This window comes from Paroedura picta, chromosome 1 (assembly GCF_049243985.1).
Source record: "Paroedura picta isolate Pp20150507F chromosome 1, Ppicta_v3.0, whole genome shotgun sequence".
NCBI classification, from domain to species: domain Eukaryota; kingdom Metazoa; phylum Chordata; class Lepidosauria; order Squamata; family Gekkonidae; genus Paroedura; species Paroedura picta.
Genome location: NC_135369.1, coordinates 115400953 through 115417626, shown reverse-complemented (window position 1 = coordinate 115417626; position 16674 = coordinate 115400953). Strand labels below are relative to the sequence as shown.

The 16674-nt window shown below is 43.3% G+C and overlaps 1 protein-coding gene across 11 annotated transcripts in view; it reads right to left on the bottom strand.

The window, feature by feature from the left end:
• TRDN (triadin) overlaps positions 1-4608 on the bottom strand; it is a 296487-nt gene extending 291879 nt beyond the window's left edge. For 6 of the 11 annotated variants that reach the window (XM_077300467.1, XM_077300503.1, XM_077300555.1 and 3 more), the window contains exon 1: positions 4116-4606. In XM_077300467.1, the coding sequence (XP_077156582.1) occupies positions 4116-4137 (22 nt within the window). In that variant the 5' untranslated portion in view covers positions 4138-4606. Of the gene's footprint in view, positions 1-4115 lie in introns of all 11 variants that reach the window. The other 5 variants (XM_077300474.1, XM_077300511.1, XM_077300482.1 and 2 more) reach the window with 2 other exon arrangements.
• Between the last annotated feature and the right edge of the window lie 12066 nt (positions 4609-16674).

Below are 16674 nucleotides of genomic sequence, written 5' to 3'. Positions count from 1 at the left end.
AAGACATTGGTAGAATATGCAATTTTATTTACTTATTTTAACATTTTAATCCATCCAATCAGGGTCCACAAACAATAATTTAAAATATTTAAACATTAAACATTTGAGTAATTAACAATACCCTTAAAATTATAAACTTATTCAATTAAAAACACAAAAACAAATAACACCAGAAGGAGGACCAGTTACCATTACTGTGGGGGGTGGAGAGTCTTCAGTTTCTAGCAAAAGATACTGATAGAGGGAGACAGATTTCCCTTGAGAGGGTATTCTAAAATTTTGGTGCCACAACAAAGAAGACCATTTTTTGTATTGTCATCCATTTACCTTTTGATGGTGGGGGCAACTGAGGCAAGGCCTCCAAAGATGACTGGAGTGTATGGGTAGGTTCATATGGAGATGCTCCTTAAGATATGTTTTTCCTAGGCTGTATGGGACTTTAAAGGTCAATACCATTATTTTGAATTGAGCTCAGAAGTGAATTGGAAGCCAGGGTAGGCAGGACTAAAGTGATATGATTCCTATGACCCATATCAGTTAACACTTCTAGCCGCAGTATTCTATAACAGCTAAAGCTTCCAGGTACTCTTTAAAGACAGCCCCACATAAAGCACATTGCAGTAATCTAATCTAGATGTTACCAGTGGCAAGATCTTTTGAATCTAGGATGGGCTGCAGCTGACTGGTTCCACCAAAATTGGTGAAGGGCATTCCTGGCCATGGCTGCCATCTGTTTATCCAACAGGTGGCCTTGGTCCAGGAGCTTCCCTAACCTATAAACCTGATCCTTTAGAAGGGGTGCAACCCCATCCAGACCAGGTTTTCCCTGATTTCAGTGGTAACCATGATACTTATTCTGTAGCATCAGATCCATAAAATGCTTCCTAACTATAAAAATTCACTTTATACATATGATGAAGGGGGCTCTAGCCCACAAAACCTTACTCTTCAGTAAATCTGTTAGACTTAAGGTGCCTCAAGACTCTTTTTGGGAAGAGTCTTATTGTATTTGTTTCTTGACTGGCTTTATTGTCTGTTTTTTTTTATTGTAGCCTATCTTTGTGTTGCTTAATAGTAGCTAAGAAATGGGCCAATAGAAAGGGTTGTGTAATTTTTAAGTAAATTAGATAACTGGATTTTAATTAACTTAAATTAGCATGTGCTTTTAGCCTTATGATTATATTTGATTATTTGATGTGCCCAACCTGAGCCTAACAGAAAATTAAAATTTATTATTATTTATTATTATTAAATGATTATTTATTATTATTAAACTGAACTCAGCTGTCAATTGGCTTCAACTTTCAAATAATCATTTCCCCCCATTCTCAGTACTCCAGGCTCTACTACGTCAACTCAAGTTAGCTATTTAAAGTAGTTGCAACCTCATCCAATCTATGTGGAAAGCTGCCCCAGAGAATACATCATTCCACACGTATATAATCAGGGGCTGACCCACACTCATAGGATTGTGTTCTTTGGAATTAGTTCTTTAATTTAGAGGGGAGATCCAGCAATACTGCAAGCCAAGCCTTTCTAACTTTGATGAACTTGGATGGGGACAACTCTCCTTAGGACTTCACTGTAAAGAATTTCTGCACCACCACATTTCACTTTAATTGCCATGAGTTAAAGCACATTAACAATGCAGATACTTAGAGCTCCTAAAATAAGTAACATTGGAGAAAAACTGCATGCATATTACATTCATTTTGAACTTTTAAAAGGATGTTTAGTTACAGTTTGCTTTAATTTAACTAAGAGTCAAATAGAAAAACTGCTTCTACTTCCCTGAGTTCTATCACTGAATCTCCTGTTGGTGTGAGATAAATAATGCTCCTATTAAGCCAAACATTTTGAATTGCTTCTTTCCCCGCAAGTCATTTGCATAAATCAGGAAGATAGTGTTCCTCATGTCCATTAATGGCAATAATGACTGAAGTTTTGCTATTCTTAAAGCAAACTCAATATGAATCCCATATGTGCAAGAGGATGAGCCATGACAAATTCCGCTTATAGAACAGAATATAGAAAGTTCTTTCCTAATACCTGTTGCCTGAGATCCTTTAACTTGACAGAAGGTAGACTGGACCCAGCATGCAAAATATACACTCTACCAATGAGCTATGGCCCAGTGTAGTATTGATAGTAATTGGTGCAGGGCTTCTTTAATTCTGCAGTCTTTAAAGAGCAAAGAGATTTGGTCTCTTATAAAGCTTAATGTAAATCCTCTTATATGAAGCATATTTTGCTTTCATATTTAATTAATGACTGCAGTGACTTGGAGCACAGCAGCTTGGTTCAGTGAATAAAAAGTACAAAGAATATTATCTAAGAGCCTTTTCTTTATACATAAAAAGGACAGTAATAAGCTTAGAGAAGAAAAATGGAGTGATCTACAATGGAAAAGTCTAGTGTGACATTTCTTTGTCAAATTGTAAAGTTGTCTTTTAAAAGCCCACCCGTTCCCCTTTCTCATTGTGTTGGATAAAATGTTATTTGTATACAGTAATGAACAGGATATATTACAAGTATTCACCAGACATTCATATTTTTAGAATAACCATTTATTGATGTATAACGGCCTTTTTCAATCTTTTGACCATGGAGGAGCACCTGAAATCACTTTTCAGGCTTTGAGTAACCCTGTCAGTCTCCCAGAAGTCACATGACACAGGAAGTGACATCACACCTACGTTAACAAGCAGTCTGAAGGAGGACTGAAGGAGGGAGAGAAATAATATGGTTTAAGGGGGGAGTAGGCAAGCAGCTTGAGTCTGGCAAGTGTTTAGTGTCCTTCTACAACTACTGCCTGGAGAGGATGAAAACTTTGACATTCTGATTGGGATTTTTATAATGAAGCAAAAACATTTGTGAGGTTTTATTAGCTTTCACTAACTCTTTAATATTAAAAGGTTATTGCCAATGTGATTCAGCTGATTTGGCCTTGGAATCTGGAGACCTCCAGTCAAGCTCCACTTGCCTGAGAAAGTCGCTGCCCCTTACAGTGCAATTTCTCAGCATAATTACACCCTTCTGTTTATTAGAGACAGTGAGTTTACTAGCTTACATTGACACTGTCAATGGCTGCATTGTTAGCCTCAGGAATGGCCTTATATGTAGCCTTATATGTAGCATTGCCAGCTCTGGGTTAGGAAATACCTTGAGATTTCTGGGGTGGAGCCTGAAGAGGGTGGAGTTAGAGGAGGGGAAAGACTTTGGTGGATCTAGTGTCACAAGTCCATCTTCCAAAGCAACCATTTTCTCCTGAGGAATTGATCTGTCACCTGGAGATCAGCTGTAATCCCAGGATACCACCTGATGGTTGGCTACCCTACATATATGTTATGATGAGGCCACATGCAGTAAGGACTGTTGAAAACCCTAGATGCAATAAAGATCATAGGATCACTGCTGAAAACAGCACCCATCTATCTAGTCCCCAGTGTTATTTCCTTAAATGGAAGCAGAAGATGTCATCATATCTGCCATTTTCCTACCCTGATCCATTGGCAAACAACAGATGCAAAACTGAATATACTAAGCAACTGGAAAATCAACAGACTCTGAGCATACAAAAGTTCTTCAAGAAGGAAAACAATGAAAAATGTGTGTGTTTGGCTCCTATTAGAATATTTTTGTACACAAACACTAAACAACATGTTAGGAACAGCCTCAAGGTTTACATCTTAACTCTTCCAGTTTTGGTACAGCTACATATATATATATATATATATATATATATATATATATATATATATATATATATATATATATATATATATATATATATATATATATATATATATATATATATATATATATATATATATATGACTTTGCTGAACTTTTATCCTGCAGCCTCTCCATCTAAGCAAGTGTCACTAAGGTTATGTGATCGAGGCTATTTTTAGAGGTGTAGGATGATCGAGCTTCACTAACTAGTACAAATTCCAGCTGCCGTACAGAAGCGGCTTCTGCCTTGCAACCAGCCCTGCAGGAAAACTGCTATTCCCTAAAAGCCCATAGATCACACTTGTAGGCTGAATCTATTAAAATGTCAAGGCAGAAATCTTTCCCCCCAAGACAATTATAACATAAGATTGTTACAGTACCTTCTGCAGTAATCTCAGTCATAATGGTGACAATAAGAAACACTCTGGTGAAAAGGTCAAGTTCTATTGGCAGCTGAGAGGAGATGTCAGGCTCAGTGCTGACTCTTGCTGGAGATGCCAAATTAAAAGGTGGGAGGTCCTTTACAGTTCTTACTTTCTTGGGGGGGTGTCTTTTTCTCCTTCTTTTCTGCTTCTTTTGAGGTGTCTTCTCTGTAAAGCTCTGCCCTCCCCACCTCCCAAGAAACTAACCCCTCTCCCAAGGCAATGCTCACAGCTCAGGCTAAAGTATCAGCTTCTAACAAAAATAGCCAGGGCTCTCAGCAAATCTCTAGCACAGATTTTTTGGCATCCTAGGAACCACATGCAGGGACCAAAAAGGAAAAAGGAAAAAAAGTTCAGCAACAAAAGAGCCACCAAAGCAGGTAAGGGAAGAAGCAACATTACAGAGGAGCTGGAAAGAATCCTTAAAGGCCCTCCATCTTCTTAAATATAATTACAAGGTCTAGTCAGAAAAAAATATGAAATATACACTTGACAGTAATCTTATCCATCACAGCTCAAATGTATTCTTAGCACACTTAATGCTTAGCACATTCTTTCCGGGCCTTATTTGGGTTGGGACGGGTGCTGTGAAGTCAGCCAGAATGACTAAAGAGGAAAACAAACTTAGGTAAATTCACCCTGTTAAATTTACCACTGACACTGAAAATACATCATCTTCTTTTTGTAGTTTTTCCCTTAGGTACTAAGAACCCACCAGATTAAACCAAGAGTCTATCTGTTCGAGCATCCTGTTCCTTAAATATGCGAACGTACAATGCTTGTATATGACATATATTTTCATAACAATTCTGTTAATACCACTCCAAAAAAATAATGTTACATGCATTTGAGTTCCCAATGAAATAATAAGACTTTATGCACAACTATGTCTCTGTTATGGCTTGCAAAACTGGGAGATGCCTACATTGTTCATTAAAATGCAGACTGAGACAAGTATTCAGACAGTCTTTATTGATGTTGGCCAAAATCTAAGGGACCGGGCTGCATGGTTACAATCCAAAGGCCCTGAAAATGTCACCTTGTGGCAAGAAACACCTGTGAGATGTGTCACATTAACCATTTGTAACCCAGTGACTAGGTCCTGGCACATTGCATGTCTTTGCTCACTTTTTACAATTCAGGTAGAGGAGTTATGGAGGCATACAGTATGATGAGGGGGGGGGGAGGCAATGATTAATTTCATTAGCAGAACACTTATGCAATAAGGATATTGGGGTAGTAGAATTCAGACCTCTTCCACATGGGGAATTAGGACCAGGCCACTAATTGTCTAGTTGTGGGGCTAATGCCTGCTTCCAGATGATGTCAGCAGTATCTGAGGTATTCCAATACTGGAACATATGCAATAGGAGTTTGCCTTCCTCTCTCCACCAGACGTCTGCCCCGTTGTACCAATTCTGCACGACCCTGCTTGCCTGCTGCTCTCTGAACCTAATCCCCTATCTAAGCAAATCTACCTCAAGGTCCTATTACTGTTTCCTGCATATGCATATGTCTTACTTTTTTGTGCTACCAAATGTCCTTTTGTGCTACCAAATGTCAGTTTGCCTCTTTCTTGGGCCTCTGTTCTCTAAGGTAAGTGGCTGCACAACACCCAAGAGGCATTCTGCTTAAAAATTTGGATCAAGGTCAGATGCAGGAACACCAGTTTTTGGCCAGAGCAGAAGAATGCAAACACTGGGATAGCAGCAAGGCACACAGTTTTATCCTCAGTGTGGGCAATGCTTTCATCAGGGAAGGTAACCCATATGGCAAATGGGAGGCATAGGCTGGTTTCCAATAAGGAAGACACTGGCCAGAAGAAAAGACTCTCCCTTTCAAAGGTACAGTTTGAGCAGCTGCAACACAAGAGGCAGAGGTCAGACCCATGCCTGTTGCTCTCTAACCACTCACCCAGCTGGGTACACAGAGATAGGCTGTGCTTCCCCTTGGACCACACTGAGGGGGGGGGAGAATGGTGCATAAGGCAGATACAGAATCCAAACTGGAGATTAAAGCCTTAGTGCTCTGAAAATTTGCAGTAAGTTGTGTGTGTGTGTAATGGGCTAGTGGTGCAGATCTTCAATGTCTTTCATTAAACAGGGCAAACAGGACAGTTATTGATGCTTTCAAACCTACCAAGCTGGTAATTAAAGTGCATTAATTGCATTCATAATCTTGTGTCTGCCACACTCGATAGATAAGAGAGGAGTCAAGCCGCCCAAATAAGCCTCTATGGAAAAGTCATTAAAATCACCATAGATTTTAACAGGGAGAGTCTGACATGTTAAAAAAAAAAGTAAGAGCATCTTCCTTAACAATACTGGGTAGTTCAGTTTTCTTTGTTTAGGAAAGAGCAGGGGATACCCCATGTAGAAGCATGGATCGGGTGCCTGGTTTCAGTTATGATACAGAAATATGAAATGTGTCCACTTAGACCTGCTCCCAACTACTTAAGACAATTCATTGATGAGAACCATTTCCTCTTTCCATCTGCTTGGTCCGCATCATCTGGCACTATCTAATTCTGTGTTATATGTTCTATTCAGCACACCAGTTTTACACTTCTAAACCATGCCATATAGTGAGGGGAAAAGCCTGGTTCTCCACTACACCAAGCTGGGTCTTTAAAACTGGACCCCCTGTTTTTAAGCCCTAGGTGTATTAAAACACTAGCTGCAATAGGTTTAAACAATTAAAACAATTGTCTAATGTTTAGCCTTCCTAGTGAACTCATTGTCCCTAGTCTCTGGTAACAGTTGTATAGGTGTAATAATGACTCAAATTGATATTAAAGTATCCCTGTGCCCTCAGTTTTAATCCTTGCCCTTTGTTTGGCCTTCTGTTTAACCCAGACTTTCTCAACCAGGGTTTTGTGAAACCCTGGGGTTTCTTGACAGCCCTGAAAGGGTTTCTCAAATGAGTGGAAATTAATTAATTTTTAATATATTTTTTAAACTTGTTAAACATTTATCAGGTGATATGATCATATATCGATCTACCCACCTTTCCCAAAATGGCCAATAATGGGGCTGGAGAGCTGGGAAGGGGAGGGCCCCCAGGTGGATGTGCACGCAGCTATGCTTCCCAACCATATTCTGCACAATCGCATCACTTCTGGGGTTTCTCCATGATAAAAAGATTGAGAAAGGCTGGTTTAACCATTCTCATATGGCAGTAAAACTAGACAAGAGCTTTAGAGCCTGTTTAGAACTAAAATTAGCTTCATCTGACTCATCTGAGCAGCTACAACATTGAGTAGTTACAAAAGACTTGTACCTAAAGATATTTTAAACTATTTCCCCTCTACTATTTTAACCTTTTTCACTTAGCCTTCCTTGATTGGAACTATATTAATTATAGTTGTTCATATACAAATGATAGAAGTGACCAAGGCATAATGGGGAAACTGTAATGCTGTGTCAGAGGAGAGCATAGACATTGTGGGTATTTAGAAACTTTGTGAAATGAGGATAATCAGTGGGATACAGTAATTCCTGTATATAAATAATATTAGAAGTGATCAAATGGAAACAGGTTTTGTATGTCAGAGAAGGTATATAGTCCAGTAAAATTGAGAATGTAAGTGAAATAAATTTGTGTACAGAAATTATATGAGTGAAAATAGTGTGCCCAAAAGGAAGCTTAACTCTGAGAATTTATTATGCAACCTGTCACTAAAATCTGCCTCCACTCTTGAGTACTGGAAGATAGATAATGTAACCTCCATCTTAAAAAAAAACAAAAACCTTCTAGAGGAGATCGAGGAGATTACAGCCATTCAGTCTAATGTTGATATGAGATATGTTAGTGGAATCCATAATTAAAGAGAGAATTATTAGGTATATTGATGAATAAAAGCAATTGAGGAAGAATCAGCATGGATTCAGTAAGGGAAAATCAGAGTTCATTGAAGAGGTGAACAAACATTTAGACTAGGGAGATTCAGTAGATGTTATTCACCTAGTCTGACTCTGCATGGGCAAAAATGGCCGGGCCAGCACCTGTATGGCAGTAGGGCTTCCACACAATGTCAATGCCAGCCCTTCCATGACCCAGTTCTGGAGCACTGTATGGCAGGGGTAGTCAACCTGTGGTCCTCCAGATGTTCATGGACTACAATGCCCATGATCCCCTGCCAGTAAATGCTGGCAGGGGCTCATGGGAATAATAGTTGCCCCACAACAAGGGAACATGAATATTTCTGTGTTCCCCAGTTTTCTGCAGAGGCCAGTGGGGCATGTCCAGGTGCAGGGCCATGTGGGCAGGGGCAAAAAATGCCCCACTCGGTTCCGCAGGACTTTGCAGAGGTACGGGGCTGAATGGGGCATTTTTTTTTTTATTTGCACGAATGTGGGATAGCATTGTTATTCAATCCCACCTTCATGCAATTTTTTTTAAAACCTGCCCTCCCCTACATGATGGAACCTTTCCACCCCAACTGCATCAAGGGGTTGCGAAAATCCAGGGCATATGGTATGCACTGCCATAAAAGGTCCTTCATGGGGACACAATGTGTCAGGGCTTGCTACCCCATCGCAACGAACTGGTGGCAGCTTTCCTCACCAAAGGCTCCTAAATAAACTTAGCAATCATGGGATAAGAGGACAGGTCCTCTTGTGGAATAAAAAATTGTTAATGAACAGGAAACATATTGAGTATAAATGGGCAGTTTTCAGGTGGTAAGTAAGGCTCACTTCTCAATTCAGTGTTTAACTTTTTCATTAATTAATTTGAGTTGGGAGTCAGCAGTGAAGTGGTTAAGCATGTGGATGACACTAAGTTGTCCAGAGCAGTAAGAACAAGGGAGCATTGTGAGATGGTCCAGAGGGACCAGTGAAGGTAGGGCGAGTGGGCTAATTAAGTTCAACATGGACAAGTTTAAAGTAATGCACACTGGAGCCAAATATCTTTAACCGCTCCTATTAAATAAAAGGGTAAGGCCACCTGGGGAGGAGTTAGGGCGGGCCCTGTCCAGGATAAAAACTCAGGGGGCCCAATCAGGAGCCGCGGAGCCCTCCGAGTGTCCATCCAGGGCCAAGCAGCCAATGGGGAGGCGCGCAAAGTGCCTTCCTATTGGCCCCTCACTAGGACAGACCAAAATTCCATTCACCCAGCCCAATCTGGCTGCCAGTCTGCTCCTGACCACCAAAGGGAGAGGAGGTCAGTAGGGCTGCCAAGGGGGATGAGAACAGAGGCTTGGACAGGCTGTGCCAGCCCTTTTTGCCTCAAGGCTGTCCTAACTGTCATGTCCAACTGTAAATTGCCTCAGAACCCTGACAGAGCTGGCAGGAGGCTGCAGAGTGCTCCCCCTCCCCCCTTCAGGCCTGCTGCAAAGGAGCCTCTGACAGGCCCTGACTGAAGGGAGGGAGGCCTTTCCGAGAGAAACGCAGGGGAGTCTGAGGGCCTTCCTTTTGAGGGGGGGGGGACTTTCCCCTTCTGCCAAACAGTTGGCTGACACGGAGGCCAAAGAAAAGCCCCTTCTCACTTAAAATACTGCTCTGGCCGGGGGTTAGACACAGCCAAGCCATGTGTCTTTCTTCTTTGCAACTCTCTGCAGATTTGAGGCCACTGCACAGCGTTATTCTGCAGAGGAAACTGGCTCTATTGACTCCTGTTTCATCTGCACAACAACCCTGTGCAGTAGGCCTAAATCTTTCAATTCAACAACAACCTGTGTGGGAAGCCTTAAATGTTTCTTCTGCACCACAACCCTGTCCAAAGTAGCCCTTTCTGCCTGGGGAGCTGATCTTTATACTCTGCAGATGAGCTGTAATTCCAGGAGCTCTCCAGGCCAAGCCTGTAGGTTGGCTACCCCTAGGTTGGAAATATTCCTGGAGGTTTGGAGATAGGACTTCAAAATCATACAATGCCTCAGAGTCCAGCCTTCAAATGAGCCATTTTTACCTGCAGTTGGTAGGGAGTGGTGCAGGAGTGTCCCTCCTGGCCTATGGGTTATGGCCAGCCCTTACCAGCAACTGTTTGTATTCTGAGGCGCAGACAGGCAGACCAGCATCAGTCCTGTGAGTCTGGAAAGTGCAGGAAGATCTAAATAAATATTTACAGCCTGAAATTGTAAATAGAGAACAAGTAAATGTCTGGAGACACATAGTAACTGAAATGACTTATTGGCCTGCAAATAACCCTGGCCTGGCAAATTAAAAAAAAGTATAAAAAACCTCAAGACTGCTGTGCACAGAGAGTCTTCCTCTTAGGGTTGCCAGCTTCCCTGTGAGGCTCGCTACCCCACCTCCCTCATGGGGAGTCTGCTATGGGGAGAGAAAGGGAAAACGATTGGAAAATGCTTTGAGACACCTGAGGCCTGCTGGGTCACTGCGGCCCATTCCCAGATCTCTCACAACCCCACATACCTCACAGGTTGACTATTGTGGAGAGACGAATGGAAAAGGTGTTTGTAAACCGCTTTGACACTCCTTTGGGTAGTAAGCTATAGGGTACAAAAATCCGTTCTTCTAAGGAGCAACCATGAAAGAAGCATATGGGCACATAACATTTTACCAACAGTGAAAACATGGGAGACAGAAGGAACAGGGCGGGCACCTGTGTACTGTGACTACCCCATGTGTATTAGGGCAGAGGGGCATTTCGATGAATGTGGCCTAATTCACACAAGAAGGGAAATGACGCATAACTGGGAAGAATTGGTTGCCATGTAATCTTCCCCTAAGAAGAGTCTCCAGTCTGATTTTTCCTTCACATATCTGAAGACATGGCTCTGTAAAGCTCATCTGTAACCACTATGCCAAAATTCCCAAAGGTCAGTCCTCTCCCACACTCAACGAACATTATATACCACAGGTTCTTGACACCCATATCTCCACACCCATACCCTCATTTGCCACTACGCCACCACAACCTCCCACACAACACACATATTCAACCCCATGCCCTTACAGACTGGACAACTGCTCCCCTTCCTATTCCCACTGCCAAGCTCTAGCGCCCGTTGTATTCTTGGAGACAACGGGCTTTGCCCCTAGTTCTATAAATATATGTTGATGGAGTATGAACTGGCAATAACGGACCAGGAGAGAGATCTTGGGGTCATGGTACATAATTCACTGAAGATGTTGCCTGAGTGTCTAACTGCAATAAAAAAGCCAAATGCTATGGTGGGGATTATTAGAAAGGGAACTGAAAACATAATGTCCCTGTGTAAATCTATAGTGTGACCTTATCTGGATCATTCTGTACTCAGGGCAAAGCATGTTGCACCCAGGAATACAACAGGTGCAACCACATACACCTGCACTGTGACCTTCCTGGATTCTGACCCTCTTCCTCCTGCTTAAAGAGCAGTAGACTCTAATCTCAAGAGCTGGGTTTGATTCCTGACTCCACCTCGATATGCAGCCAGTGGGTTTGCCAAATTCCAGGAGGGGGCCTGGAAACATTCAGGGAGTTGAAAGAGAGGTAGACAAGATGAAAGAGAAAGAGACAGTGAAAGAAAGAGGTAAAGAAAGAGGGAGAAGGAAGGCAGGAGGGGAGAAAGACATCAGTTCTCCTGAAGAAAACAGCTGCTTTGGAGGAGCACTGGCCCTCTTACTCTCACCCCATACAATACTGTCTATAAGTGTCACCACTGTCTCCACCTTCCCATCCAACCCACATCTTCCAGAGGTCAGGCTGGGCAGGCCGTGAAAAGATGAGCTGCCATCTTCCCATCCCCACATCTTCCAAAGGCTGGGCCAAAAAGGCTGTGGGGGGGGGGGGGTGCCACCTTCCTGCCCTCTCAATTTTTTCCCAAAGGCCAGGCCAGGCAAGGAAGGCCTCAGGGGAGCTGCGACCTTCCTGCACCTTCCCTCACATCTCCCAAAGACCAGGCTGGGTAGGCAAGGTCATGGGTGTGTGTGGGGGGGGGGAACTGTTTTTTCCCAGCCACCCCCACCTCTCTCAAAGGCCAGGCCCCCTTAGGGGGTGGGCTGCTTCCTACGCACCCACCCCACATCTCCTCCATGTGGAAATTATCATAGAATCATAGAATCATAGAATCATAGAGTTGGAAGGGGCCATACAGGCCATCTAGTCCAACCCCAAGAAAAGTGTGTATCCAACCTTTGCTTGAAGACTTCCAGTGAGGGGGAGCTCACCACCTCCTTAGGCAGCCTATTCCACTGCTGAACTACTCTGACTGTGAAAAACTTTTTCCTGATATCTAGCCTATATCGTTGTACTTGAAGTTTAAACCCATTACTGCGTGTCCTCTCCTCTGCAGCCAGCAGAAACAGCATCCTGCCCTCCTCCAAGTGACAACCTTTCAAATACTTAAAGAGGGCTATCATGTCCCCTCTCAACCTCCTTTTCTCCAGGCTGAACATTCCCAAGTCCCTCAACCTATCTTCATAGGGCTTGATCCCTTGGCCCCAGATCATCTTCGTCGCTCTCCTCTGTACCCTTTCAATTTTATCTACGTCCTTCTTGAAGTGAGGCCTCCAGAACTGCACACAGTACTTCAGGTGTGGTCTGACCAGTGCCGTATACAATGGGACTATGACATCTTGTGATTTTGATGTGATGCCTCTGTTGATACAGCCCAAAATGGCATTTGCCTTTTTTACCGCTGCATCCCACTGCCTGCTCATGTTTAGTTTACAATCCACAAGTACCCCAAGGTCTCGTTCACACACAGTGCTACCTAGAAGCGTAACCCCCATCCAGTAGGCATGCTTTTCATTTTTCTGACCCAGATGCAGAACTTTACACTTATCTTTATTAAATTGCATCTTGTTCTCATTTGCCCATTTTTCCATTGTGTTCAGATCTCGTTGAACTCTGTCTCTATCTTCCGGAGTATTTGCCAGTCCTCCCAATTTGGTGTCATCTGCAAACTTGATGAGTAGTCCCTCCACCCCCTCATCTAGATCATTAATAAATATGTTAAAAAGTACTGGGCCGAGCACCGAGCCCTGAGGTACCCCGCTACTCACCTCTCTCCAGTCTGATGAAACACCATTGACAACAACTCTTTGAGTGCGGTTCTCTAACCAATTCCCTATCCACCTAACTATCTGAAAATCCAGATTGCAGTCCTTCAACTTATCCATCAGAACATCATGGGGAACCTTGTCAAAAGCTTTACTAAAATCCAAGTAAATGACATCAACCGAATTTCCCCGATCCAGCAAACCTGTTACTTGGTCAAAAAAGGAAACTAGGTTGGTCTGGCAGGACCTGTTGGAGACAAATCCATGCTGACTTCCTGGGATCACCAAATTGTACTCCAGATGTTTGCAGATCGCTCCCTTTAATATCTGCTCCATTATCTTCCCCACAACAGAGGTCAGACTCACTGGTCTGTAGTTTCCTGGGTCATCCTTCCTCCCTTTTTTGAAGATCGGAATAACGTTTGCTCTTTTCCAGTCCTCCGGGACATCTCCAGTCCTTAAAGAGGTTCCGAAGATGATGGACAAGGGCTGTGCAAGTTCTCTGGAAAGTTCTTTGAGTACTCTCGGGTGCATTTCATCTGGACCAGGGGATTTGAACTCATCCAGTGCAGCTAAATGCCTCTCGACAACCTCTCTATCCATGTTAACCTGCCACCCAGACACTATCCTTTGGCTACAGCCATCTCTAGATGTGCCTAAACACTTTGACCTGTGGGAAAAAACTGATGTAAAATAGGCACTAAGCCTTTCTGCTTTCTCTGCATCTTCCGTTAGAGTTTGTCCATCTGCACCCAATAGTGGGCCTATTGCCTCCTTGACTTTACGTTTGCTCCTCACATAACTGAAAAATCTTTTCTTGTTACAATGGGCTTCCCTGGCCAATCTTAGCTCACTCTCAGCTTTGGCCTTTCTGATGATTGATCTACAGTGCCTCGTAACCTGTAGGTACTCTTCTTTAGAGCTCTGTCCTTCCCTCCATTTCCTGAACATTTTCCTTTTCTTTCTTAGTTCCTCTTGAAGTTCTCTGTTCATCCAAATAGGCTTCTTAGAGCTCCTGCAGTGTTTTCGTATTTCTGGAATAGTCATTGATTGAGCATGCAATAGCTCTTGTTTGAGTAGCGCCCACCCTTCACATGCTCCCTTCCCTTCCAGCATTCTCGTCCATGGTATGACACTCATCATGTCTCTGAGTTTATTAAAGTTTGCCCTACGAAAATCCAACATCCGCGTCTGGCTACAAGCTTCCTTGGCTCCCCATCTCAAAAGGAATTCTATGAAGACATGGTCACTTCCCCCTAGGGTCCCCACCTCCTTCACCTCATCCACCAAATCTTGCCTGTTGGTCAGTATTAAGTCCAGATTCCCCTCGTTTCAGTAGCCCTGCATGTGGTAGATACTGCTGAGATATAGAGCTGAGGAATTGGGATATTCATCATGGCAGATGATAACTTCTTTGAAAAGCTCAAAGTACAGCATTACTCTTAAGGGTCAGTGCAGGTGAGACATAGATCATAGTTCTGCTAAGGAGTGCTATGTATAAATGTCAGGTGAACACATCCCTAATTTGGATCAAGGCCATGTACATAATGTGTTAATTATTTTCCCATGTGATTTGGACTACTGAAACTTCCTACTACATGCTCCTATTAGCCTTCAAAGGCAGAAGGATGGTGAGCACCTGCCTTCTCTCCCCACCCCCCATACAGGGACAAAAGGTTTGCTTGCATGCCTTGGTTCACAGGCAGCTGTGCAGACTATGGGAAACAGAGGCAGCAGCTACACTTGCCTCCTTCCCAGGTCACAGGCAATGCACCAGTAAGCGAACAATTAAAAATGTTTTGTTTTTCCATATATTCCAGACATTGTGCCAGATAACCAAAATTGTTTCAGTGATGTATGCAGTGTGGAATCTCCAACACACACACACATAAAGAGAAGCTTGGGGTCAAAACAGGAGAAACATTAGATGCTAATGATAGATAGATGTTTTAATAAGTTTAATTTTCCTTTAAAGCAGCAATGGGGGGGGGGAGTCAATGTGGATCAGAGCAACGCCGTTAAACTGTGAGGTAACCCAGTTCCTTCATGCCGTTCCCTGATTAAAAAATTGCTCCACACCCTGAGCTATTATTAGCTCCAGAAGCAAAAACAACAACAACAAAAAGGAAGCCTTTCCTAGTTATGCAAAATAAGGGTCAAACTACATGTGACAAATCTGTCTACCCTAAAGCCTGGGGTGTTGGGTCTGTTTTTAAACAAAGGGGCGCCTGGGTAAGGGGAGCTAATCCCATGATACTATGACGCTGTGGTCTGTAGCTGAGAGCCAGTTTGGTGTAGTGGTTAGGAGTGCGGACTTGTAATCTGGCATGCCAGGTTCGATTCTGCGCTCCCCCACATGCAACCAGCTGGGTGACCTTGGGCTCGCCACGGCACTGATAAAACTGTTCTGACCGGGCAGTGATATCAGGGCTCTCTCAGCCTCACCCACCCCACAGGGTGTCTGTTGTGGGGGGAGGAATGGGAAGGCGACTGTAAGCCGCTTTGAGCCTCCTTCGGGTAGGGAAAAGCGGCATATAAGAACCAACTCTTCTTCTTCTTCTTCTTCTTTCAGCAGTTTTATCCCACTCAGGCTCCCTTCCAATATTGAAGCTGGGCTACAAGAGAAATGCAGAAAAGAGAGAGTGGAATGAGATAAGGTATTAGAGAAGGCAGAGCTTCAACCCCCCCCCCCATCCTTTTATAGAATCACAGAATCATGGAATCATAGAGTTGGAAAGGGCCAGACAGGCCATCTAGTTCAACGCAGGATCAGCCCAAAGCATCCTAAAGCATCCAAGAAAAGTGTGTATCCAACCTTTGCTTGAAGACTGCCAGTGAGGGGGAGCTCTCCACCTCCTTAGGCAGCCTATTCCACTGCTGAACTACTCTGACTGTGAAAACTTTTTCCCTGATATCTCGCCTATATCGTTGTACTTGTAGTTTAAGCCCATTACTGTGCGTCCTTTCCTCTGCAGCCAACGGAAACAGCATCCTGCCCTCCTCCAAGTGACAACCTTTCAAATAAAGAGGGCTATCATGTCCCCTCTCAACCTCCTTTTCTCCAGACTGAACATTCCCAAGTCCCTCAACCTATCTTCATAGGGCTTGGTCCCTTGGCCCCAGATCATCTCCGTCGCTCTCTTCTGTACCCTTTCAATTTTATCTACGTCCTTCTTGATGTGAGGCCTCCAGAACTGCACACAGTACTCCAGGTGTGGTCTGACCAGTGCCGTATACAATGGGACTATGACATCTTGTGATTTTGATGTGATGCCCCTGTTAATACAGCCCAAAATGGCATTTGCCTTTTTTACCGCTGCATCACACTGCCTGCTCATGTTGAGTTTGCAATCCACAAGTATCCCAAGGTCTCGATCACACACAGTGTTACCTAGAAGTGTATCCCCCATCCAGTAGGCATGCTTTTCATTTTTCTGACCCAGATGCAGAACTTTACACTTCTCTTTATTAAATTGCATCTTGTTCTTTAAATTGCAAATAGATTCCCCCATCCCAACTTTAGATGCAAACAAGTGGGGTCATGTAAAAATGCACACAGATTTTCTCCAAGA